This window comes from Colletotrichum spaethianum, assembly GCF_022836535.1.
Source record: "Colletotrichum spaethianum MAFF 239500 DNA, contig61, whole genome shotgun sequence".
Lineage (NCBI taxonomy): Eukaryota > Fungi > Ascomycota > Sordariomycetes > Glomerellales > Glomerellaceae > Colletotrichum > Colletotrichum spaethianum.
In genome coordinates, this window is record NW_026054831.1 from 158,874 (window position 1) to 184,859 (window position 25,986).

Consider the following 25,986-nt stretch of genomic DNA (forward strand, 5'->3'; position numbering starts at 1 on the left):
CCTATGGCATGATTAGTTCCCAGAGGCTCTCATCCTTCTCACCGGAAGTGGAAGGTCTGTATTCTTACGTTCGTCTTATCTTGAATTGCGTTCTGCGCTCGTTTAAGCTGACTGGGTCTAGACTTGCCCTGATTGCAAGAGAAATCGCGCCTAACGGTGCATCCGGATCCTTGAAGGAACTGACCCATAACAAGCCAGCAGTTTGCCTGCCGATGAAGTCCAAACACAACCGCATCCTCGTTCTCTGAGTCCGGGTGGCCCAATCCTATCCCATCACACACTCTCATACCCCGTTGCCACCCACCAAAGCCCTGCACGTAAGGCCTTCGATCAGATTAAGCATTAGATACCCCACCAAAAGAAGAGCCGGAAACGAGAAAGAAACAGTCAGTTCAAACCAAATCAAGGTTTATTAACTTGCAACGTTGCGGCACAGCTCACCCAACACCCAGCTTGCTGGGTATCTCGATGTCACCACACTTCTTTAGGGTAACGTCAATTTCTGCCAAAAACTTGGACCCAAATCAACTTCGTTCCCAAGAACAACACTATCTAAATGTAAAGTGAACGACCGCTGATATTAGATATATCTCGATCTTGTTACTGAACAATTACACACTTGATATTGCTTCCCCTCTGTATGCATCTTGAATCCTCCCAGCTGCGGGGCCTCGAGCTAAAGTCGAACTGGAAGGTTGGGATTGAAAGCGCAGTGAAACGCCTTATTAATGCCTAACTTAAAATAGCTAGTGGATGATGAAAAGAATCCTTCAGGCCAAATGTTTCTTATTTGACGCCGTTCAGAGGCCTTCAAAGTCGGGTTGAGCCCACACGGGTATTGTGCATCGTGTACCAGTTACAATATTCCAGACCGCAACACATATCTCGATGTCACCTGCCTTATTAGTCGACTGCGTCAGGAAGCAGGGTTTCTGCTCCTTCGGGTACTTTTCAAAATCGAAATCCTTCGGTTTCAACAGATATGTGAAGCGATGACTTGGCAGATACATATCATGAGAGATTCAGAGGGTGTCTCCATTGCCCTTCGCCTTCAAATTCGAACTCTTAAAAAACCAAACCAAGATCAAGCCTATAGAACAATAGCCCAAAATTGGATCAACTCTCTACAAAATGAAGTTCGCCATCGTTATCGCCGCCTTCACGGCCTGTATTATGGCTCTGCCTACTCTTCCTCGCTCCGGTCATGGTGAGCTTTGTGCCTCAGCTTGAACGAAGTCTCTCTACTAACTCTGAATAGCTCAGGTCAACGCCGACGAGTCCTACCTTCCCATGAAGGCTCGGGCCGAGACGAGCGCCGATGAATCCTATCTCCCTATGAAACGCGCAGAAACGAGCGCTGACGAATCATACGAGCCTATGAAGAGAGCAGAGACTAGTGCCGACGAGTCCTACTTGCCAATGAAGGTTCGTGCCGACACCAGCGCCGACGAATCCTACTTGCCCATGTAAGCTTGTGTTATTGAACAAAGCAACGAAGTGAGGTGGGAAGTCTATGCAACGAGAGCGATAGTTGAGTTTCGATGGGATGTGAACCAGGTGAATAAGGGAAACAGACGTCAACGTATTGCATGAGTTGTCGTGTGTAGGCATTCATAGAGCCACGGCCCAGTCAGCATAATATGATTGATGACACACATTCTAAATGATGGTCTGCCTTTGATTGTAAATTTGGGCGGTCGAACAGTATAGCCTGCTGCACATTCAGTTTATTTGCTGGGACAGCATGCCATGGAAATCGTAAATGCATGAGAAATGGTGAAGCAGTGAGGACAGATGTCGAAGTGTTAGACAGTCATAAAAGTCTCAGCAGACTTTGTGACTACAGATTAAGCTTATGTTGTTGCCTGTCTTGCTCGCATTAAACTGTTCAAGCCAATGACACACATAAGTGTCTTTGTAACTCCCATACCTCACCATTGTCTGGTGCACACGAGGAATTGATGGTGATGAAATACCATAAATCCAATAGATTGGTTGTTAAAATATCAGGTATCAGAAACTTGACCATGAATATGTCAAGGCAGCTTGTAGCTTGGGACGTGGAACTCGTAATATCCAGAACCGACTTCTTGTGTCTCCCCTCCATTGGGCAATGTAATGTCAGCTTTCGTGTTCGGTGGAACCTTCACCTTCAAGTGGAATCCGTTGCGATGCGCAGCATTTTGTTCCGCATTGTTTTCAAACCACCACTGGACATTGACTTCTCCGTAAGGACTAACGTATTTCGAATTGGCACTGGTGATATTGCCACCGGGAACCGGGGCGACAGCAATACGCTTCCAACCAGGGTCAGCGGGGGCAATGCCGCCAATGACTTGGTGCATCCAATTGGCGACAGAGCCGAAAGCGTAGTGGTTGAAACTGGTCATCTCGCCAGGGTTGACACTACCGTTGGTGAGAAGACTGTCCCATCGCTCCCATGTGGTAGTACCGTTCTGAACAACCTGGTACAACCAAGATGGAACGCTTGTCTGAAGGAGCATCCGATAAAAGTCTTCGGTAGCATCAATGTCTCGGAGTGCGAAGCCCAATGGAGGAGTACCGGCAAAACCAGTACCTACAAGATAGTCATTGTTCGCAACGATCTGGCGCAGCTTCCTAGCAGCAGCCGAGCGTTGCTCTTCATCTGTGTAGAGACCAAAGTTAAGAGCCATTGCGTATGCAGTCTGCGTCTCATTGGCAAGTGCACCGTCTTGGATCCAAGCATCATGAAATGCTTGGGTCAGTTTCTCTCGCTGAGCTCGGTATTTCCCCGCTGTATCATTACGGCCGAGGCTTGCAGACATATTGGCGAGAAACTCTGTCATACGAATGAGATACGCATCAGCAACCAAATGTTTCGCCGTTGTAGCGTTGCCTGGCGCGTCTGAGGGAGCCTTGGGATCAAGCCAGTCCGCGAATTGGAACGAGCTCCGGTTCCATAGACCAACCTCGTTGCGACTGATTCCGGTGTCAATCCACGCTTGAGATTGAGCGTACTGCTCTTCCAGAAGGTCAAGGTCACCAAAAGCTTGGTAGATGTTGAATGGATTGGCGACTGCAACATCACCCCAGACAGCAGCTGGCGTAGCTGGGGCTTCCGGAGGAATCGTAGGAATGGTGAAAGGTACGACCATGGAACCATTGCGTTGCATCTCGGACCAGATATCTTTGTGCCAACCTTTCCAGAAGCCGGCTGCATCGTATAGATAGTTCGCGGTTGGCGCAAAGGCGTGTGCATCTCCAGTCCACCCGAGTCGTTCGTCACGTTGCGGACAGTCGGTTGGGATCGACAAGAAATTGCCCTTCATAGACCATCGAACGTTCTGATGGAACTTGTTGAGAAGCTGATTGGAACATTCGAACCAGCCTGTTTCTTCCATGTCGCTATGAACAACAACTGCGGTAATAGAGTCTGGTGTCAACGGAGCCTCTTCGGGCCATCCATCAATCTGAGCGTAGCGGAAGCCGTGGAAAGTGAACCGAGGTTCCCAAATTTGGGTCCCGTTGCCATGCAATATGAGTGAATCTGCAGCGGTGGCAACTCTAAGCGGTCTAAGTGCAAGCTCTCCGTCCTCCAAAACTTCGGCGTGGTGAAGGGTGATATTCGTCCCAGTGCGTCCCGAGACTGTAATTCTAAGCCAACCAACAAGGTTCTGCCCAAAATCGATGATGGTCTTCCCAGCAGGAGATTTGAATATGGACTCGGGCTTCCTCTCCTCAACTCGTCTGACAGGTGGTCCATCGGGTGGAACCAACTCGCCCTTAAGTGCGGGTAATTTTTTGACAGCTAGCCAGTCATTGGCTTCGAAACCTGCAGATGACCACCCTTCCAAATTTGCTTCGAGTCTTGAGTCGTGATGTTCACCGTTGTATATTTCAGATGACACCGTAGGGCCGGTACTTGACTGCCATGTCGCATCGGTAGGTATCTTGAGGGTGGTCCCATCCTCCAGGTTAATAACAAGAAGGGAGAAAAGACCGACGGTATCGCCGTAATTGTTTCTCACACCGCCGCCGTAGCTCAGTCTTCCGGAGAACCAGCCTTCGCCGACGGCAACACCGATAGCGTTGTCTCCGTTATTCACAAGCTCTGTGACGTCGTATGTGTCGTAAACATGGCGATAGTTATATGACTGCCAGCCAGGGGCCAGTACGTAGTCTCCCACTCTCTTGCCGTTGATTTCCGCCTCGTAGATCCCCAATGCTGTGATATACAGCCGAGCATAAGTAATACTAGCATCCACAGCGAAAGTCTTTCTGAAATATATCGGGCGCTTAGGAGCGTTGACTTCAGTCTCTCTCTCAGCTGCAATAGGAATGGTTCCAGCCCAGTCGGTGGATTCCAGAAGCCCTGTTTCGACTGTGACCCAGTCAGACCAAGGGGTGGAAGGCTGACCGGGCTTGCCGTGTGCTCGGGCTCTCACACTTGCCTGTTCTGCTGTTTGGAGAGCTGCTTCGGGCCATGGGACAAGAAGGGATGCGGAAGAGTTGACATTGTGAATGGTGGGAGAGCTACTTGAGCCCCTAGCAATCTCAACGTCGTAGGCGCTTTGCTCCCAATCAACAGCGTTACCGCTGAAACGCCATGAGATACGTGGTTCCGACTCAGCAATGCCGAGGGCAAGTCGATGGTGCTCGAACGTCACCTGAGAGATTGAGACAGCCATGATAATGAGAAAACTGTAATGCGCGCGCAGGCAGGAGCTGTTGGTCGGTTGGATGGATGTGTGACGGAATCTTGTTAGACTCAATTCGCTTGAGTAGATATATACCCAAAGAATGGAGTATGCTTGTACTCAAAGCGGTGATGTCCTTCGGCTGTTTTTGACCCGTAATCTCACGCTCCTGCTGTGGCACGCTTCATCATGTTGCCAACATCCGAGTCATTAGGTAAACGAGCTCGGTCGTAACTACACCGCAGACGAGAGCCATGCTTGTTGATTAGCTCGCTACGACCCTCCAGCTTGTCCTTCAATACCCGAATTCTGGGGATCGGCCCGTTTAGCTTGCGGGGTCCCCAGACTGACAGGGTGGCTTAACACCCTCATGGGACGGCATCGTGATCGGGTATTGATCGCAACCGCATCGCTGGGCCACGGCTGGAAACCCCAATCCAGAGAACACACGTACCTATGGGATAGCGTGATATCTTGAAATTCGCCTCCACATCATTGAAGCGAGCATGGCATGAAAATTTAGCAGTCTGAGTAATGTTATGCGTAAACGGTTACAAATAGACTCTAACAAAAGGCAAGATAACCTTACTTTGTTAGGCCCTAGTCCAACCGAGGCGGAAGAGCATACAGAAACTTGCGACTCGTGAGATGAACCAAGACGTAAGGAGTACTCCAGCGGTCTTGACAACTCCGCGACCTGTCGCCGGCAGTTAGGTCAACCCCAAGCTTCCCCGCAATAAACTGTGCGGGGGAGTGCAGATGGCTGACCTATGACGTGATGATACCTGTATTGCCCTTATTAGTGTACCTGTAACTACTCATACGGTAATCCGGACTAATGTAAGAACCCTGGCAATACGCGGAACATGTAATAGTGCTGGGTATGCATTGCCAAGTAAGATTATCACAATAAGGTCTCTATGGAGGGCTTTGCCCAAAGGCCGATACTCCGCGACATCACTGCTGTTGCGTCGGCAAGACTGAAGAGCCCAATGCCCTGCGTGTTTCATTCTCGGTGGTCTCCGGACCCCAATGAAACACAACTACACTCTGCAGTCTTCCGAGCATACCTGAGAGAATCACGTTATCACGCTATGTGGCATATTTGCCGCATACCGGTACGCCTCTGCGATTGGAATTTTCCGCCAAGAATGATCCCTGCACTCTGTGCTGCCCCTGTCCGCTAAGCTCTTCCTCCGATTGCGTATAATTTCTTATCTCTTGAAAAGTTTGGCCTTTCAATGACGGCCATGTCAGAAAGTAGACTTGATGTGCAGTTGTACGATTACTTCTTGTTTGCAGAGTAGCCTGTTGATTACTAAGAAAGCTGGCTAAGGTTCGCGGAATGCTGTGCGGAAGTCCGCGGCTTGCGGGGTTTAGGTGATCCACATGTCTTTCGAAGACATCAAAACTGACGTACCTCGGAATATTTGCCAAACAGTCCGAGAGTCTCTGCGCTGTTTTACCCTGAACGCGGTCGCTTCATTGCCGCAAGCTTCTTTTGTCATCTTCAACATTTGAAAATCTCATAAGAAGCAAGCAAGATGGGGATTCCGGCAAACAAAAAGACGGTTTTGATCACCGGGTAAGCGAAAGCTTGTCAGAACCCAACATCGTTCCTGACTAGCAACATGGATCGCCCTGAGGCTCTAGTGCTGACACGATTCCCGTAGCTGCACCCCAGGAGGAATTGGTCACGCCTTGGCCAGGGAGTTTCACGCCAAAGGTAGGTGGCATCGGTTTTTAAATCTCCTAACCACTGTCCCTGCTTTGTCTCTCAAACCGTTGAAGCTGGTGCAATTTACTCACGAGAACTCGTCACTAGGGCTTCATGTAATCGCAACGGCCCGCCGACCCGAAGTTCTCAAGGACTTGAGCGACTTGGGCTTGACGACTCTGCCGCTTGATGTGACCAACGCTGAGAGCATCGCTACCTGCAAGAAGGATGTTGCGGAGCTGACCGGAGGTCGGCTTGACTTCCTTGTCAACAACGCGTAAGCCTGTCCCGAACCAGAAGTGCCCATGCGTTGAGATGATCATCATAAACCGGATATCTATCTCAGAGGGCTCTTGCGTGAAGCTTGCCCATTCGCAACAATCTCTAACAATTCGAACAGTGGTCTTACTCATACTATACCGGCTACTGACATCGATATGGACGAGGTTCGACAGACATTTGAGACGAACGTGTTTGGTGTCATGGCCATGGTACAGGCTTTTGTGCCCATGTTGATCCCAGCTCGCGGTCTTATTATTATGATTAGCAGCCTTTCTGCGATCTCGCCTTACGTCTTCGGTTCAGTGTATACTGCGACCAAAGGGGCTCTGAACTCTTATAGCCGCACTCTACGCCAAGAACTGCGTCCTTTTGGTGTCCGTGTCATGGTTTCTATGACTGGGACCGTCAAGAGCAAGATTGCGAAGCTCAACCGGGAGTTGCCGCCAAATTCCCTCTATGCTCGGGCCAAAGACATTTATACCAAGCGTCTGACCTTTTCTCAGAACAACGCTACTGTCTCAGCGGAGGACTTCGCGAAGCAACTCGTTGCAGAGGCATTGAAAGGCGAAGGCTGGCTGGGCGGCTGGCTTGGTGGGGCGAGAAATTGGTTCTGGGCTGGTGGTATGGCTGGATCGGTCTGGCTAGCAAAACTGCTCTTTGGTGAGTGGTTGTTGGATGAACTTGCCTACAGCAAGTTTGAGCTGCCCAAATTCGAGGCCATAGTTCGCAAAGAGGGTGTGAAACGATTGGACTAGTCACGAAGCGTCTTTAATATGAGAGTGAGAATCTTGTGCTGAGGAAAATATCTTATTCTGCAATTGGGCACTGATTGACTTTCCTTTGGTCCCTTAATTTTCCTCCTCGTCTCTAGAGCGAGACTTTGTGCTGCCAGTCTCTCGGTCTTCAAGACCCAAGAACATTCCCAGCATCAAAAGGTCATAGACAGCTTTCATGATTCCAGCTCCTGAGAGGACGACAACCCAGAGATTCTTCCCGGAGAGAAAGCCTGCAGACCCAATGCCCCCTGCCTGCGCCAGCGTCTTGACAATGTTGACCACACCCAAGACGGCCGTTCTCTCACCCGGAAGGACCGCTGCGGCGAGGAATGCTTGTCTCGGTGCTTGGTCCATACTCTGTGTACATGCCCGGAGAGATAGAAGAGCCATGGCGGCCCAAGTTCCCACAGGACCCGCTGAGGGTAACGGAATCATCGACAGGAAGACAGCCGAGGGCAAATGTGTAAAGACCATGGTTTTGAGCGGTCCAAGACGGCGTGCAAGTGGAAGCGCGGCGAGGTTTGAGAGAGTAGCGAGGAGGTTTGTCACCAGAAATAGTGTGCCCAGTGATCCTGGTTGGAGCGAATGAACCGTGGTGAAGAAATAGGTCAGCCAAGACGGCGAGGCCATTCCTGAGGCAAAGGAGTCGATACAGAATAGAAGGAGTAATCGAAATAAAATAGACCGAGATAGCGGAGATATGTAGGGTATCAAAGCTCGCATGCGTTCCAAAAGTGTTGGAACGGAAGGCCTGTCTTCTGTCGACCGTTGAGGACGGTTTCCTTCATTCGCCGGATCGTTAGCAAGCAGTACTTGCCTTTCCTCATTTGATCGGATAGTCGTATCACCAGGTTTCAATGGCGCTGCCTCAACACCAGAAGTGAGGCTGAAAATCAGCATCAACTTGAGGACACCGAGCCCCGCGTATATGAGGAAAATGACTCTGTATGACTCATTCTGAGTCCAAGCCTCGCTGTTCTCGAGGACTTGCACAACCCAACCGCAAGTAAGTGTGCCCAGAGCGGCGCCTGCGGTGCCGAATAGCGTGTACCAGGCGAAGATGTCGCTTCGCTTGTCTCGCTCTGTGAGCTGAGCAAGGATCGACTCTTCCACTGCGCGGAAAGGGCCAATCTCGTTGCCGCTTGGACTGATAACACCAACGATACTGGCGATGACAAGAATCCAGTAGTTGCCAGCCCAGGAGAAGACCAGACCGCTCATGACCATCAAGACAGCACCTGCTGCAAGGACCTTTCTCCTGCCGACCTGGTCGGTAATTGCTGTCAGAATGAAGCTGATAACGACATCTCCAAGGAGAGTAAGTGTCATGAACAGGCCTATTCGCTCATCGGAGAACCCAAGACTGGATAGAAAGTGAACAAGGATAAGAAAAGAGGTTCCGTAGGCGAAGAGTCGGACGAAACGCTGTAAACAGAGCACCTTGGTGTCACGACAAGACCCGACAATGGAGGTGAAGCCACTCTCTACCGCAAGTCGCGACAACCAATGGGCCGTTTGGGACGGCATAGTGGTTGGATGATTGCTTTTTACAACGAGGAAATTATTTCGATGCAGTCGATCTTGGAAAATGGATAGCCAGATTTATAAGTCAAAAGCGCATAGGTCTATAGTCTGCTCGGATTGCATGCTCGGATTTATGGTAGGGGTCGGAGCCAACGGAGCTTACGTCGGCTAAAGAGCAAAAAGAAAAAGCTTGCACGCTAATATGGTGAGTATCACGTGTTTGAGGCCGCTGAAGGGACGCTAGACGATACCGGGATGCTCACAACCGTTTAGAAATTTTGGGGCATACAAGGATTTGTTCAGCAGAGTCCTCGATTGGTGCTGATGACAACAGCTCGAAGTTGCCGAACATCCGCCCTTGAGTCCTCAATCCGAGTCCTTAATCTGTGGGCACCGTAGTGAATCACCCTGGGCCAAGCCCCGAAGCAGCCAGTGTCTCGCAACATTGCTGCAGAGAATTCACTGCCATCTCGGTTCTCATTGTCCATGACCTTCCTGACTGGTACGTCTTCAATCATGAAACCCATCCACAGTGAAGTGTCCGGCGTTGTTTGCTTAGTCTTGTCTGCACTAGGTTATGCACTCTCGAAAATTCGGCCAAGTGGTGCACGTCGCGATGCTTGAACAGGATAAACTAGTTACTTATAGGCACACTGGATAAAATAGTTGCACGATCATTGATTTCGCACCACGACTGGTGGTAGTACTTAGAGGAAAAAGAATGACGTTGTGAAAGCTGCAAATAAAAGAGCTAGATAGGGGGAGAGGTCGAGCTCTCAGGATCTCAAGAATGAAAGGAGAAACATTGGACGTGTGCGCAGTAAAGTTCAAACTACCTAAAAACCAATCCCTCTGGACCAACGTAGGGATGAAGGTCACTGTTCAATCCCGGCGGCGAGCCCGAAGCGGATAGGCTATCCTGAAGTATAGTTTTCTCCACCTAAGAAGTACCTACAAGTTCCAGCTGGCGAACCCGAGTGTGACCACGGGACTAACAAGGCATAATCAAACGATGCTCCTGATAACATAACAAAAGCATTAGTGACGTTTTGTTTGAAAGGGCTAAAAAAATTTAAATTTGCATACACAATACATTCATGGAACAATTATTCAACCATTATATCATCAGTAAATATAGACTCTACTTGTAGGTCGTGGAAGATTCGTCATCAGAATCAACCTTTTTGCTGGCCTCGAAACCCAAAGTCGATTCCACCCAATTCTCAGCCTTCCCTCAGATTTGTATCAAAATACATGGATATTTTCAGAATAGTGGCATCACTGCCGGATTCCTGTAGTCCACCGCACCATCTGCGCATTCTATCCTGTCCATACAGGTTCCGAATATACGATCCCACAACCTCGTGTGTTTGCCGTAATTCCCGCTACTCTTCCAGCCCTTTCGATGATGCAGATCATGGTCTTCTAGAATGAGTTCACCTCCGACCAACTTTAGAGGCCATGCGAATGGACTAGGACTAGTGGCATACACACGGAGGCCGCTATGTCCAATCAACTCGGTGAAGATTACATATTCCTGACAGTACCACCACTCATAAAAGCCCATCGGGAAACCGAGCAGCTTGAGTGTAGCCCAGGTCAAGAAGGGAATCCCAGCAATATCCCAAAACTCCTGTTCGCTGTCCGCAAAAAGGGTTAACAATGGGTTTGGGTGTTTCGTCAAGTGGTGGGTCCGGTGGTATTTCCACAGGAAATCAACCTCATGCATTACCCGGTGATACCAATAAAACCAAAAGTCCAGCACAACGCCATACAGACCGATTTCCACTGGGAGAAGCTTCCAGTTAATCGTGCTTGGGGCCTCGTGACCTCGGTATGCTAATATGACCGCCATCATCGCCCTAAAAGTCGCGGTAGAGATGAGGGACTCCAGGACGGTTTTGACACTATTGTCTGGCACACCGTCACGCTCGTGTTTGTCGCCATCGAGGTAACCATGACGCTGGCCAACTGCTCTCATGATGTTGATTTGATGAATGGCGATCACCTTGATGGCGACGCTGTAGAAGATAAAGGCAGCGACCGGATGGATGTTGTATCCAGTGAAGGAGACGAACGCCTGATGAATGAGTAGAGGGACCGTGGCGTGCAGAAGAATCCATCGATGGAACTGCCAGTGTGGCATGTAAGGGACGGCATCCCCTTTAGCGTGAACGGGTGGCGGTTGATTCAACTCATCATGGTATAGACCAAGTCGCTCGATGATCCAATTTCCGATTTTCCAGTCACGTCTGTCGCCTCGTCTCCATGTCGATTTCATGGGATTTTTGCTTTCGATCCTTATAGTCGGATGAGTGGTAGTTGTGGTAGTCGACGACATCTTGGGCAAATACGAATAATTGCTTTACACTGCCTTGTCAAGTTGCTAAGCAATTCAATTCCTGATGAGTTGGGCTTTTACGTACAATATATACTTTCATCTGATTACGACCCTCGGCAGTGTTGTCTTCACGTGTTTCAACGAAGCTGTGAGGTAAGCTTGGACAACACCTCAGACCCTGAAGGAGCATTGACAATCTTTGCCACCTTTTGATGTTGACATAGCCGACCGTATTACGCTTTGGCCAGGATACATACGTAGAACATTGGCTGTGGCCGTAATGTTTCACAACTTCCGAGGTTTATTGTGACACTGCTGCAGCATAAAATGCTTGTAACTAAGCGAAAGCGAAAAGCCTCCAAACAGCCGAGGTTGTTGTTTTGCAGCAAACGTTTGCCAGGCTTTGCAAATCGGTGTCAATTTTCGGAAGACGCGCCGAGTCTGCTCATCGTATGACCTTTCATAGCGACAGTAAACTGCCTCGATCGTACATTACGATAGATAGGAAGAATGCCAAAAGCCGCTGCGCAGTTTCGTCCCGGCATTTAGATGCCGTGGCAGAAGTGCTGCACACAAATGATTGAGGCTTGACGGTTGTGGAATAAGTCCGGGCACCCCCATTTCGTACACCCCCTCATTTTGTACAGAAATTTCGCCACTACACATCCTACCTATACAAACAATATCACCAACACATCCAACCATAACATCAAATATTAATTATTTAAAAAATACTAGTGTTATCGCTATACCAAAATATACTAAATATAACATTTAGTAAGCTCTATAGGATATTAAGGGCAAGATAAGCTTATAGTAAGCATCTCATACCTAGGGAATATTTGTAACGACTATTTTTTTGCAAATAAAGGGCTATATACTTAAAAGGGTATCTAGTAAACATCTATAGCAATTATCGCTTATATAAGAAAGCCACTTAGTTGGCTGGGCCTTAACCCAGGGTACTCTTGGCCTTGCTCCAATACACGCCTAACTACGCGCTTTTACAGCCCAGATATTAGCTACTAGCAACAACGCCAGACCCCTTAGTAAGCAATAAATAGAGAGGTTTTTAAAGTATAACCTACAGCTAAAGACATTAAAAGGTAAAACAATTAAAAGTCTATATATTAAGGCTATTACTAAAGAGATACTTAGAATATACTTTAACTTATATACTAATCTAATTATTAAAATAATATTTCTATAAAATATATAAAATATAAATAAGACTAAAATAATAGAAGGCCAAGGAGTTAATAGCTTAGTTCTTAGGTCTAACAAAATAAAGAAATCAATATATATATAATATCTAGGTTTTAGATTTTAAACAACAATTATCAAATATATATCTACTACAAGAGCAATACTTTAGCCACTTATTATCTTTAAAGGCAAGTATATATAACAGTAATAGTTTCCTAAAAAGCTCTTAGCCTATAGGACTTAGTCCTTTAAGATAACTAAAAATAATTAAATTAATAATACTATAGTAATTTACTAGTTAATTAACGTCTTTAACTCTTAGATAAAGCTAAAAAAGTTATATAAAGATATAAAAAGACTTTTAATTATAAATAGCTATAGGAGTTACTACTTTAATAAGTTTATATAAAAATATTTTTAATATAAGATATATATAATCTTTTTACTAGCCTATTCTTTCTATATAACCTAACCTTTAAATATAACTATCTTTAGTCCTCTTAAAGCAGCCTATTATAACAAGGTTAATATTCTTTATACCTTAATAGACCTTATAAACCTTAAAAAACAGAATTTCTTTTAATACTATAATAAAACATATATTAAAGCTATAAAAAGTATAATAATATAAGCTAAATAAAAAGTATATAGTATTTATTTACTAAAACTAAATAATATGCTTAAAAGCTAATAACTACTCTATAACTTATAAAGAAAACAGCAAGCAACTAAAAAAAACACCTTAGTTACCTTAAAGCCTAAAGATTAATTAGTAATAAATACACTAATAACTCCTAAGTAGTTAAGAGACTTAAAGAGGTCTACTTTAGTTAAGCTACTAGGTCCCAAGGTCAATAGCCTACAGGGTTACCTACTTTTTAATAAGCTAAGAAAAAGCCTAGATATAAAGAATATCACTATTATAGATTATAAGAGACATATTAGTCAACTATAAGAGATTATAGATATCCTTCAGCCAATCACTAGAGGCAAAGTAACAGTAGGCCTTAATAAGCACTTTGTTAAAATAAACTCCATCTATAAGTCCAAAAAATAAGCAAAAAAAATCACTTTTAAGGCTATAAAAACAATAAAACTACAAAAGATTAAGTTTCTCTTTTTTTAGCATAAATTTTTATTAGTAAAGTAATAGTAAATATAATGTTATAGTAATTAGCAATTGATACCCTCCTGGTTGCAGATTACTGTACGAAATGAGGGGGTGTACGAAATGGGGGTGCCCGGACTTATGCCAGAACCTCAGACTAAAGTTTTGGTAGGTGATACTGAAACCACAGACGTAGAACGCGGCTGATGATCTTTTGTTTGTTTGTTATGTGTTCCCTATTGTCGTATAGGTTACTTTCTTATGTCTGTATATAGCCTCTTCACGTGCTTTGATTGAAATTACAGTACAGATTCAAATCTAAAAACTAAAGATGATAGGCCAAAAGAAGAATGTTCTAGATCGTGCCACACTGGGCAATCTCCTGGCTCTCCAGGGCATCATCCCAGTTCGACCGTGGGGAAAGGTTTCTCTTACGCGATAGACTCGGTCCAACTACGTAAGAAAAGATGGACTTAGAGTTATTCTTAATCTCCTGGTACGCTACAGAAAACTAGTCATAGCAGAGAACGTAACCTTGCTTCCATCAGAAGGGACGAGTAAGAACAGATCGAAGATATGCAGAAAGATCACTAATTAAGGGTAGTAGAAGATTCGTCCGTGATCTCTTCGTGGTAAAACACCCATGAATTTGGCTTTCTTGTTCAAACAATCTTACAATATTTAGCAAAAAGCCACAATATCAGTGTTTCTGGGTGGTCGACTAAAGTTCCGGCAAGGAAAAAGTGTTGGCAAAGTAAGTTGTACGGATATGACCCGCAAGTTCCTTTCTAGTCTGGGTTGGCTTTTTCTACAATAAAGAATACATAAAATGGCAACAGTCTGATCAACGCGTGGCAAGGCCGGGAGCAGAACGGAACGCCATCCAGGCTCAAACGGAAAGGCAGTCACAATTTAAGGCAACTCACTCAGAAACTCTCTTTCCCAATGGCAAACAGCAATTTGATGCAGTTCCAGACTTAAACAAACAGGCGAAGCATTTCCGTAAGATAGCAATTGGTTCGCACTATGTGTGCGTAGGACTGGTTGGCATCCTAACTTATAGATACCCCGCCTGTGATGATTCTGACTTGTGAAGTATTAGGGTTAAGCCAAGGTCATGGAACCGTTAACCCAGCCCCAGGTCCTCATCGTAATATTGTGTATCAAGCGATGACAGTTACACGCTTGCTGCTGCAACCTTGCTAACCAAGCCAAGGATTCCTGTGGCAGTAATTGCTGAAGCCGACCTAGAAAAACCCTCTTCGAAAGGAAGACGCTCTTCCTCTGCAAGTTGTGAGCTAGATTGCCTATACAAGAAAATTAGACGCTTACCAAAGAGGACTCTAACCCATTCAGTCCTAGCATTACCATCATCCAGATTTCCAAATATAGAAAGATAGAGAGCAGTCTCGATGAAGCTGAATTGAGCACCATCGGCTGTCAAGTTGAATTCTGGGTTGGCAGCGGCAGCAGCCTGAAGACGTGCCACTCTAGCTCTTGCTGCTGTAGAAATTGAGATGGTCGAGTTGGAGAAATGAGACGCGACAGAGTCCCAAATACTTCTATTGAAAGAGTGATTATCGCCGAAATAGATGTCATTGCGGCTTAGACTGCCGTCGTGCTCGATGACTGATGCGGTGCTGTCAGCTCAAAGCTGTCAAGTAAGGAAAAACATTACGGCTTACTCCCGTGGGCATTGAGATCGTCTAGGTTGAACGTGGAGTTATTTCCAGTGGTGGATGTGAGAAGAGCTTTTTGTCCAACCAGAGTGGTTGCAGCAGGATCTAAGTTGACAGCGGCGGTGAAACCAGTGATGAGGTCTGCAAGGGAAACATTTAGCCCGCTGCGAGCCAGATACCCATGGTTGGCGAGAGCGTTAACCATGGGACACGGGCTGCGGCCTGATGCCTGTCAGCAATGAGCACAGCATCAATGCATTTTGAGTGTGACTTACGGTCATCAACGGTCGGTGCAGACCAGCCGTTTGCGCCACGTCGGACCGCAAATGCATCTGCCGTAAAGGCGAGAGACAGTGCGAGCGTTGACTTGAAAAGCATAGTGAATAGACAATTGATTCACAGAGTCAAAGGAATGGACCGCCTCATGGGTAGAACGAACGACGAAAAGTTGTGCGAAGGACGAAAGGAGCCAGCAAATAATCTTGCAATATAAGGAGAGGGACATGTTTAAGTCCTACAGTTGTATCAAGACATCCAACGCGATTCATGATCCACTGAGGCTTACCAGCTAACGGCATTGCCGATCAGCTTGCACGATTCCTCATTTGTGTCCAAAGCCGTCCAAAGTGCCCAATCTAGTGTATAATTGCGTGATGTGAAATTGTCCTCTGCCCCTGGATGGATTTGCGGCTAGGGACACAGGACGGAAGATGCTCCCGATCGGGAGATCTGTCGGAGGCTTGGCTTCAGCGGGACTTTCCCGACCCTTACTTGACCCACAACAACCAATGATAACAATTTTGAAAGTCATCAATAGTGTAGTGTGTACCTCGGTAACATCGGGGTGATCCTCTTTACGGGCTGTCCCCGAGCACATCTTCAGACGTCAATGCGCAAAACCATGCCGGCGGCATCCTAGATACCCCGAGTCCTGTGTGGAACAATTGCCTTACGATTCCGATTACATCTATGCCGAAAAGCAGTCAATAGGCTGATATAGATTGAGTGTTAGGGGCGGGCCGACTTATCGTGATTGTCTCATTGAGGAGATGAAGAGGAGAGTGTCGCTTGACAAAAGATGCTTATAAAATGCAAGGTTGATGAGAAAGGGAGGGGGGAATTTGTACCCTTGGTCACACTTGCTTTCCCAAGGAACAACAAATTTTGTGGACACTATTAAGACTGATTATGATTATGATTCTATTTAAAATACAGCATGCACACGTTTTAGAAGAGAATAATTTCGAACCGCGAGATCTACAACAGCAACGACATAGGAATCTCAGCACATAGTCGCATAGACTCTGAGAAGTGACTAAACAGCAATGCTATCCAGAGTGACGATGATATCTGTGATCGTGTTGATGGTCTTGGTAACGGAGAGAACCAAGGCAAGAAGCATGCTGCGCTACTAGATAATGTTAACGAATACAATCTGCAAAAAAGATGTTATAAGGCAGTTAGTGATGCAGTATTCCAAAGTTTCATGTCAATGAGACCTGAGAAAGATATCTGACCGCAAGAATTTTGTCAGGAAATGCGTATATAGGATCTAGATATCAGCGATTTCCTCACATCTAGTAACAACTAACATGCCTGCACCTGGTAACCTTTGAAGATTCTATAACGTCATCTGATGAAACTGATCCCATAGAAAAACTGGCCTGGAAACCCTAGACAGAAAGATTTAACCCAATCTGGATATAATGGGTTTTCAAGTTTATCATTTTTTAAGTTGAAGATCTGATGAACGCATCTGTTATCACCCTGTCTTCGAATGCAGTGATCTATGGTCAAGAACTCTTCGCTCATCAATCCAGCTTGTTAGCTGTCAGTGTAATTCCAGGTCCAAAACGATCAAAGAATTCCTTGGCACTACTCGGGTCTTCCAGGTCACAGACTGATGGGTCGTGCTGTTGACTTTGCGTGCCATTTGAAGACCTTATATACTCTGCATCTAGCTGCGTCAAAGCTTCAATAGACTTTTGCACAGTTTCGTCTGTTACCTGTCCGCCAAAGTGTCGCGAGCGTCCTTTGAGGTTGAGTTGCCTGGCTGTTACCAGATCATTGACTGTGGAGACTGAAAATGCGTAACTATTGTCTGCCAGTGTGATATCTTCAAAGACGTTACTTCGCTCATTGGCAAGCTCTCCGGCTTCGGACACAACTTTAATGCACTGGCTAATGCTATCCTTTGTTTGCTGGAGCCGTGCTAATTGTGTGCTGACCGGTTCGGATAGCACCTCCTCCAAAGACATGGCCTCCATCTGGCTGCTAATCTGAGCCTCGTGGGTCTGCAAGCGAGCCACGAGAGACAGGAGAGGCCCCTTGACTTCGCTTAGACCAGTTTTGATGTGTTTGTGTGCCGATGGACGTCTTGAGAACTGAGCATGCTCCTTTGATGACGATTCAAGTTGCATGATCTGAGCAGACAGCTGAGCACACATCTTGAGACCTTGCTGGGTGGTCTCCTTTTCCTCAAGAATTGCTTGCCACTCCATAGCGACATCATCGATAGCTGTGATATCTCCGGCTTTGAGACGATCAATTTTCTCTTGTACGTCTTTTAGGTGATTGTTCAGGTCGGTTGTAGTGTCGGAGATCATGTCCTTGTAGTCTATGAGGACCTCGGGTGATATAGCGGCAATACGTCTACAACAGTTGCAGTGTAAGTAGAAGGCCCGAAGAGAGACAAGTAGCCCCCGCGAGGGTGTTAATCTAAATTCACTTACAGGTTTGCATTTGCGAGAGCAATGTTAATAGTGGACTTGTGTGCGGCTAGCATAGCTCTAAAGTCGTTGATGTCTCCCTGGAGATATTTCTGCGTAACCCAGTCCCGCACACTTGAACGTGATGTTTCATTCGAATGTTTCATACATCGAGCGATGATTCTGCTATACTCATCGCACGCATTGCCGCAGCGTTGGAGCGGTCGCTCGAGGGAGTGGAAGTCCAGGTTTGGATGATTAGCCATAGTCTCTAGCAAGGAGCTCAAGACCCCAGTCAAATCGCTGACTTCTGCTTTGAGAGCTCGGGCGTCCTTGTTCTGGCTTTGAAAGCTGCGTATCATCCCATGGAGCGCCATGCAGGACTTGAGGGCAAAGCCACCCACAGCCAAAGCACTGGTTGTTATTGTGACCGGGTCCATGATGTAGCACAAGCTCCGAAGTGCTGACTGCGAGTGTGGTTCTGAAGGCGAGTTACCGGCGGCAGAAGTCCTATCAGGCTACAAGCAATTCGTCGAACGGCTGGCCAACGTCTTTTGTCAACAAGTTGAGACGATTAGGCCCGGGGTGGGATGTCGGCGACTAACTAATCTAGTGGGTCGTCGCCTAGTGCACACAGGTGAGGGGTAAGAAGCTGCCGGATGAAAACGGTCCGTGCTCTGTGGCCCCCTTGGGCGCCAGCGCCGATGCCGACCATGGTGCCGAACCGAAGATGAGAGAGTTGATCCAGCTCAAGTGTGTTCAGTGAGTTTTCTATGGGGATATTGTTATTGCTATCTGTATCATTCATGAAAGCCTATGTTTTTCATGAGTTTTGTTGTTGGTATTTTGTTCATCATTGCTGTATTTTTGAGGATTTCATTGAACGCAGCACGTGTGATTCTGATCTTATTTGCAAAGGCGTTGATCGATCTGGTTTCTTGTGAATCATGCTAGTCCCCTTGCTCTTGCTTCCAGCAATCACACCTCACACTGCTTGGAATAGCAGCGAACCTGGTGATGTATAGTTCATGTGTCGGCAGGAGCGCGGTGTGTGTAGCGGGGTACATCGCGCATCGGGTTCAGTAACCGCGGCTAAACCTTCTTTTGCGCTACTGCCGAAACGAGAACCTCCCTGCTCTGGTTTGCGGAATGGTCCTGAAGAAATGGCGATGCTTACCACTTCCCCAAACAGGTATGTTAGGTCTGGGGTATTTCTGTCACTTACGATAGTTTAACTACATGAACAAGATTGGCAAACATAGTGTCATATCAAAAATCCCACTGTATGCCTATTAATTGCTTTCAAAGGGCACTCGACGACATCATATTCCCGACCGTGACAGTCCTGTCATTAAGCACTGAGCTAGTCGTCCGAGAAAGGGGTTTTTCTTCTCAAACACTCCCCCCATAATCTCTGTTGCCTCTATCACTTCAGCCTGTACCTGCATAGGACTGTCAAAGTTTGGAGAAGACTTTCCTAATTCAAGTCCAATTGCAAAATGAGATTGAAGTACAGAAGCCTTGAGCTATTTAAACTCCCAGTCCGCCCAGTTCGACCCAGCTGGAATCAAGACTTTACTACAGCCCTCGCTCCTTGACAAGATCCTTGATATGTTTGATCAGTAATGGTCCAACTTTATTCGCAATGAACTGATCGCCTTGCTCGTTGGGGTGCACGCCATCCTGTTTGTTCATGGCAAGCGTATAGCCAGCAGCCGTGGAGCAGTCGGCGAGCAGAATGGGGGAATTGGTAGAGTTCTGAGAACGGGCCCAGTTCGGGATCTGCGCGTTGACAGCATTGACTCCGTTCATGTTGTACGAGAGGGGAATCAGTTGATCGACAATAATCTTCATCCGAGGGTTGGACTGCCTCATCAGTCCAATAATCTTAGTGTAAGAGGCAACAATATCGTTCGTCGCCCGGCCGTTCGAGACGTCATTTGTGCCGAGCATGAACTGAACAATATCCGGCTTGAATGTGCTGAGCCAGCCCTGAATATACTGGTTCGCTATGTTGATGGACAGCCAGCCAGAGTGGCCTTCGTGATTGAGGTCGAACGAGCCTAAGTGAGCCCGGCAGCTGGCTGGGTTGTTGCTCATGGTGCCAACGAAGTCCACCTTGCTGGCAAGGTTCTCTTTGACCAACATATCCCAGACCAACGCTCTCCAGCATGTAATCTCCGTGATAGAATCACCTAGCGGCACTAAAAGTACACAAGTAACCAATGTCAGCTAGGAGTTTTCGAAAGCCATTGGAACTAGGACTTACTGATTTTGATCTTGGTTTGGGCAACGACGGAAACCGCCAAGCCGAAGTAAAGCAGAATCTTGGAAAGCTGCATCTCGGATCCAGTTGGCGCCTTGGGCTTTTGGAAGAGTGCTGTTTAGAATGAGTAGAACAAGAACAACAATAGTCCATAGCAGAAGATGGTAGGAGAATCTGATATTCTTTATAGAATTCAATAAAAATAGTACAAGTAGCCCATAAACACCTCTTTCTTGCCATCCGGCTATTGTGTCTTGTCGGCAAATTTGACTCTACTATGCAGTGATACGGAGGCTTCAGTTCTGATTTGTTTCTGTTGAGTTATATTGTTACTCTCCGCTCTAGTGAATTTAATCCACCAGTCTGAAGCTTCAACGCAAGGTCGCCTCGGCATACAGCCATGGATCGACGCCGGGGAGTAATTCCACCAGTCTGAGCCTTAACACATGCTTCCTTCGAGCGACATGTCAACGGCAGAATTGTTCAGATTATATTGAATAAGTTTTCTTTCTGCTTTCTTGATTCATCTCTACTGCTTTCAAATATTTGTCACTTTAGGCAAAAGTCCCTTTTGAAACCGCTAGGCTATTCATTGGGTGAGGGGCATTCCTCATCCACTCTGAATCGCGTTACTATCCGAGCAGCTCGTATCGCGAACTCATTGTTAGCGGGACAATGCCAAGAAAGCCAAGCGGTTGGTTCGTGCGGTACTTGTTACGACCTCCCATTCTCTGACATGAGCAGCATGTCACACACGCCGAGAATATTAGAAAGATGCATATATAACGGAGCAGGGTCTTGCTTACTACTTTAGTAGATCTCTTTTGTCGATAGAAAGAACGACTATATGCCTGTTAATGAAAAGTGAGAAACCTTTAAGTCGCTAAGGACTGTTATTGTTTACAGACGAATTCTGGTGGACTAATGTTGTCAGAATATTGTGATATTTACCACAGTTTAGGAACATGCAACAGTCTAGCCAAGAGCTTTAGTGCCATGGGTTCAAGCCCGGCAAATTGGTGTACTACGTTGAGCCATAACATAAGTCATCACTAACGTCCATAGACACGTGTGAAGTAGGCGCTATGGCCCGATTAAAGATGAGACAAACATTTGCTAGCTAAACAAATACCACTAATACCTAGTCAAACCCCCTTGATTCCCAAAAATAATATTTGCTCAACTGAGGCCTCACGAACTTGTTCTCAAAAACTTCCATAAAGTAGCTATAGAGAAGAGAAAGATCATTTTAATGATTCTTCGTCACTTCAAACACTGTGTGGACTACTTCAGACAATATTTGATGCGTGCCTGAGAATCTACGCTTGAATGATAAAGTTCCGATCAAGAGGCGTTCTCTAATGGCTTGGGCGCAGGAACAAAACAGTACACTAGTAGAAACTTTCACCTATATTTGATTGGACAGAACAACGTTGAATGATCCAAGGGGATTGAATCACGTGCATGTAAGTTGGGATAGAAGAGAAACGCCTGTGCAGTTTGTCAAAATAATCGCAGTATTGGCATTGTTATAGAGAATGCTTCCACTTGCATTCACAAACCTTGTCTAATATTCGGAGCACTTAGAGAGGTTTCGTTTGTTAATCAACATGCCTGAGAGCTATTCTACCAGAGCTTTATCCATGTAAGAAATTCCGCTCAATGCTCTGCGGCCATGTCTCGGTTCCATTCGTTGACCACAGACGCATAGGGCTACACTTAGCTGAGTCCTTGAAGAAACTCCATTGATTACAAAGAGCAAAACTGTATCTATCTAATCTACATGTAGGATACGTCCGAGACATAATGTATGTTCCATTCAATAAACATATACTTAGAATGGAAAGATTGAGAAAGACGTGTGTTGAAAACCTTGATCTGCACTATTAGAGGTAGAAGGTGGGTTTCCTAGAAACTATGTACAAGACAAAGAGTCGTCTCTTATATGTTACTGAGTAACACGAGTCGTGTGATAAGTAGCTGGCTCAGCTACCTGGGCCACTATCTCTTCCGAGAACATATGTTCACGAAAAGATATCTGTAGGAAACAACTAAGACTTTCTTTTAACTACTTAATCCCAATCATGAGGAGAAATATACATGCTGGGGTTCTAACCTGTACGGAAGCTCTTTAAATTTAACTATGTTGTGAGAATGTCTGTTAGTCACTCGAAACGGCCGAGCTAATTTGAGCAACCAACAGCAAAAGTTTGTATTCTTGGGACCTATGAATACTGTCCTTAGAGACAATTGATTCCGACATTTTTAGAAATAGAGCAACAGTCGGCATCGCACTCTTCCAGCGTAACACCGTTATTCTGGCAAAAATTTGCCGCCTCTGTGCCAGGGATAAATGTTCCAGCTCGTCCAACTCCATTACACTGCGATATTTGATCAGTGAACCTTCTCAAAACGAACAGCAAGTTATCCTAAAGAAGTGGCTGCCTGTACAATAATAATTGATCTACAGAGTTGGCGCCACCTGTACCACCTTTTTGCTTAGCACACGCGTCCTGGTCTCTCCAGCAGCAGTCCGTCGTGGAGCCGCTGCTGCTCTTGCACTAGAAAAGAGTCAGCAACCAAACTCGATAAGACTGATCTGTAAGAGCCGGGTAAGTGCAAGGGGAAGGAACGGATTTATTGCTTAAGGCACCAGAGGAGGGAAAATCTTTGCTAGCCAGGTGCCAGTTTTATCTCTAATAGATGCAAGAATCTGTGGATGGCTTGGAAGATAGGAAAAGGTAAAGTATTGATAACTTACCTTAGCAGATGCTATAGCAGCAAGACTCAAGGTCGAAAGAATGCTGATAGCGAAGGTTTGGATGTACATATTTGGAACTGAACTTGTGAGATTGTTGACTGCAGCCATTGGGATATGTGGTGCCAGATAATCCTGCGCGGTAATAAAGTTTGAGGTAACTAGTGGTTATCTTAGATAGAGGTTATGCATTAACATTCGGAAATGGCCTCCTTTAAATACTTGCGTTCCTGCGATGTAGTCTGTTTGTCAATAGAAAATGAGGCTCAGCCAGACTCTTATTAACGTGTGATGTTGGCTACCGCATGCAAACCGGCTGTCGTTGGTGGATGAGTCTATATGTATAGCCTTATGTGAAGTCTTGGTAAACTTTCACAACCCATGCGTTACTGTTCCTCGAGGCTCTCTTACTGGGCCCGACTTGGTCTACAATGGAGAGCCATGAGCTAGTAGGCAATCAAAACAGCGACAACCCAACCAGTAAAGTTTGACACGCGCAGGCGCCAAGGAATGGATTAAAATAGGTAAGTGAGACCAAGAATTGTTGACATTATGTTTATTATTTCTGGTTTTGAACAAATTAGTATCTTGCTTAGGATCACTTGCGTTGAGTTCACTGTTGTACTCCACTGCATTTGGCACTGCTACTACATCTGTGCATACGATCGTCTCGTAACGTAGATCACTTTTGCCTTGATTCTTAGCGACAAGAGGCTACCTTACGTACAATTGTAGTCGCTCGACTTGGAAAAGACTTTGGAAAACGAATGGGATGTCATTTCATTTCGTCAGTACCACACTGCCCAAATAATCGGCAGATCAGTCCCTCGTATTTATTTGATCCAGAGAACTTGCCGCTATATTAATCTAGCTACAGTAATGGTATTTAAAAAATTATAGATTGCGTCTTTATGGAGTCTAAATCAAAGTTTGATATATTATACTATGTTGGGTTGAATTTACTTCTAGCTGTTACTTCTCTTCTATAATAGCTATCAGCCCATTTCGAGAGATTGGAGAGCATTAGGTCATTGTTAAGCTAACATTTAGTAACAAGCTTGCTCCATTAATAAGGTTAAGCTTCAAATGCCCGTGCCGATGGTCAGTAGTCTTCTATGTAACAAGTAGATTAGTTTTGAGATTTTTACTTGCCAGTGTTTTTGTCAAGCCTGATATAGGAAATGGATATTTCATGTCAACATATCACATTCAACCTAACCTCAACATTTCATTATCAAAGGATACTATGTTTATCTGAACTCTCAGTTAAAATCTTGAGAAAGATTCATTGGAATGGCAAATGTTGTCCCAAAAGCGTGTGCTGAAGAACTTCTGGGGCCTCGCTAAGACTTCAACGTTTAGAAGTGTTGAAGGAAAGGGTAACAATTGACTTGTGCGTAGGAACTGATTCCAAAAAACACACACATAAATTACAGCAACGTCTACTATGATATTTGCAGAAAGTGCTCAACAGACTGATATGTCCGTTGCCATGAAACCAGGCGTTGAAGTCTAGTGAATGAAGATCTGTCTGTTATAGAGGATTCATTTATCATCCAGGCAGCACAACATGCATATATGGGTAGGGGGCAGACTTTACAGAAAATATCTCTCTAACGCGGTATACATGAATGAAGGAATCGCCATGGAATATCCACGTAGGTAGATGCCACTGAAGACCGGCTTAGAGTTCCAACGCCATGTCACCAACCCACTGCTATTACTCCTTCAGCACCGTCTAGTTGTTCTGATATGTCGCGCTGGAAGGTGAATGTTTCAGTTATATATCAGCATAATGATTCTTTCTCTCTTCGAGCATGTAGGGGATATAGAAATCATATCCTTTTATCAACTTGTGCCACTCTTCCTCTCTGGTGAAGGGGACGGGCGAGCATAATCCCTATTCCTGTAAGCCGTGAAAGTTCAGAAAGAAGAATGGAGTGTCGTTACTATTCAGAAACTGGCTAAGGTGATTGTTTACTTGGAAAGAGTTGATGAAAACAAGTATGATATAAGGGGTACGAGGCCTCCCAATCATCGGTAAGTATGGAGGGCGGCGCTCGAAGCTTAGTCTGACAGAAATATATTTGCACCATCCACCGGCTCACTAAGGGAAAGACATGGAGATCATTGTTCATGATGCAAATCTTAGGTTGGTTGAACTGGCCTATTCTTCCATCTACCCATCTACCCACATAAGTACACGGGCGTTTCAGTGGCCCAATATGCATACAAGTTCTTATTACCTTTCCGATCAATTCTGCCCTGCCTTCGTCTCTCTTCTTTTTGGTCCTTTTCCTCCTGTCTGTGTTGTGCTGCTAATATTGAGCGCTGCTGAGATGTTGGCAGGGTTGCCAAGGCGCTTCGGTCTTTCACACTCATGTTGGCTAGCTGATGTGTTGCCAATGCCCTTTCTCGTTTCTCCCTCTTTGACAAAAGTCGTTCGTCGCGTTTATCCAAGTCAAGGCTCTCTGTCTGCAAACCTTCCCCATCGACAGGTTCTACCAGAGAATCTTCTAGTTGTGAAACCATGGTCCGAGGTCGGCGGCGCATCTGAGTGGATGATGGCCCCACGTTTACTGATGACTGCCTCGATATAATTTTACCTGAAGGTAAACGAATCGAATCTTCATCAACAAGCAGCGGCTTTCGGTTCGAGCTGTTCACTGTCTCCTCTTGATTCTTCTCAACCCCATCGCCCTCAACCAGACTCTTTGCATCGTCCTCTGGCTCAGAGAAATCGTAAAACTCGGAAAATTCCGAATCTTGTTGTGATATATCAAATTTGCAGTGACCTTTTCCAGTCATATGTTGCTGTACAGCTTGTACAGTAGCCCTCTCTGTTCCGCATTGTATGCATTCTCGATATTCAAAGATAACGAGGTGCAAATATTTGAAGAGTGTCTCAAGATCGACGACTAGATGTTGTTGATATGGAATAA

The 25,986-nt window shown here is 45.8% G+C and overlaps 8 protein-coding genes across 8 annotated transcripts; 3 read left to right on the top strand and 5 right to left on the bottom strand.

Annotated features, from left to right (window-relative positions):
• Positions 1–1,131: 1,131 nt before the first annotated feature.
• ColSpa_12325 (uncharacterized protein) lies at positions 1,132–1,470 on the top strand (the record flags this gene model as incomplete). Its single annotated transcript, XM_049278537.1, has 2 exons — positions 1,132–1,207; positions 1,259–1,470. 2 exons carry the CDS (start codon positions 1,132–1,134, stop codon positions 1,468–1,470), a joined length of 288 nt encoding a protein of 95 aa, XP_049134494.1.
• Positions 1,471–2,036: 566 nt separating this feature from the next.
• ColSpa_12326 (uncharacterized protein) lies at positions 2,037–4,670 on the bottom strand (the record flags this gene model as incomplete). The annotated part of the gene is made up of 1 exon (XM_049278538.1): positions 2,037–4,670. The coding sequence occupies one exon, from the start codon at positions 4,668–4,670 to the stop codon at positions 2,037–2,039; it is 2,634 nt and encodes an 877-aa protein (XP_049134495.1).
• A 1,553-nt stretch (positions 4,671–6,223) lies between these two features.
• Positions 6,224–6,677, top strand: ColSpa_12327 (NADPH-dependent 1-acyldihydroxyacetone phosphate reductase; the record flags this gene model as incomplete). The annotated part of the gene is made up of 3 exons (XM_049278539.1): positions 6,224–6,264; positions 6,353–6,405; positions 6,505–6,677. The coding sequence occupies 3 exons, from the start codon at positions 6,224–6,226 to the stop codon at positions 6,675–6,677; spliced, it is 267 nt and encodes an 88-aa protein (XP_049134496.1).
• A 156-nt stretch (positions 6,678–6,833) lies between these two features.
• ColSpa_12328 (NADPH-dependent 1-acyldihydroxyacetone phosphate reductase) lies at positions 6,834–7,433 on the top strand (the record flags this gene model as incomplete). Its single annotated transcript, XM_049278540.1, has 1 exon — positions 6,834–7,433. One exon carries the CDS (start codon positions 6,834–6,836, stop codon positions 7,431–7,433), a length of 600 nt encoding a protein of 199 aa, XP_049134497.1.
• A 93-nt stretch (positions 7,434–7,526) lies between these two features.
• ColSpa_12329 (uncharacterized protein) lies at positions 7,527–8,981 on the bottom strand (the record flags this gene model as incomplete). The annotated part of the gene is made up of 1 exon (XM_049278541.1): positions 7,527–8,981. One exon carries the CDS (start codon positions 8,979–8,981, stop codon positions 7,527–7,529), a length of 1,455 nt encoding a protein of 484 aa, XP_049134498.1.
• Positions 8,982–15,307: 6,326 nt separating this feature from the next.
• ColSpa_12330 (uncharacterized protein) lies at positions 15,308–15,690 on the bottom strand (the record flags this gene model as incomplete). Its single annotated transcript, XM_049278542.1, has 2 exons — positions 15,308–15,453; positions 15,588–15,690. 2 exons carry the CDS (start codon positions 15,688–15,690, stop codon positions 15,308–15,310), a joined length of 249 nt encoding a protein of 82 aa, XP_049134499.1.
• Positions 15,691–17,123: 1,433 nt separating this feature from the next.
• Positions 17,124–18,460, bottom strand: ColSpa_12331 (uncharacterized protein; the record flags this gene model as incomplete). Its single annotated transcript, XM_049278543.1, has 2 exons — positions 17,124–17,964; positions 18,045–18,460. The coding sequence occupies 2 exons, from the start codon at positions 18,458–18,460 to the stop codon at positions 17,124–17,126; spliced, it is 1,257 nt and encodes a 418-aa protein (XP_049134500.1).
• A 1,138-nt stretch (positions 18,461–19,598) lies between these two features.
• On the bottom strand, positions 19,599–20,362 carry ColSpa_12332 (multidomain esterase; the record flags this gene model as incomplete). The annotated part of the gene is made up of 2 exons (XM_049278544.1): positions 19,599–20,224; positions 20,290–20,362. 2 exons carry the CDS (start codon positions 20,360–20,362, stop codon positions 19,599–19,601), a joined length of 699 nt encoding a protein of 232 aa, XP_049134501.1.
• Positions 20,363–25,986: the final 5,624 nt, after the last annotated feature.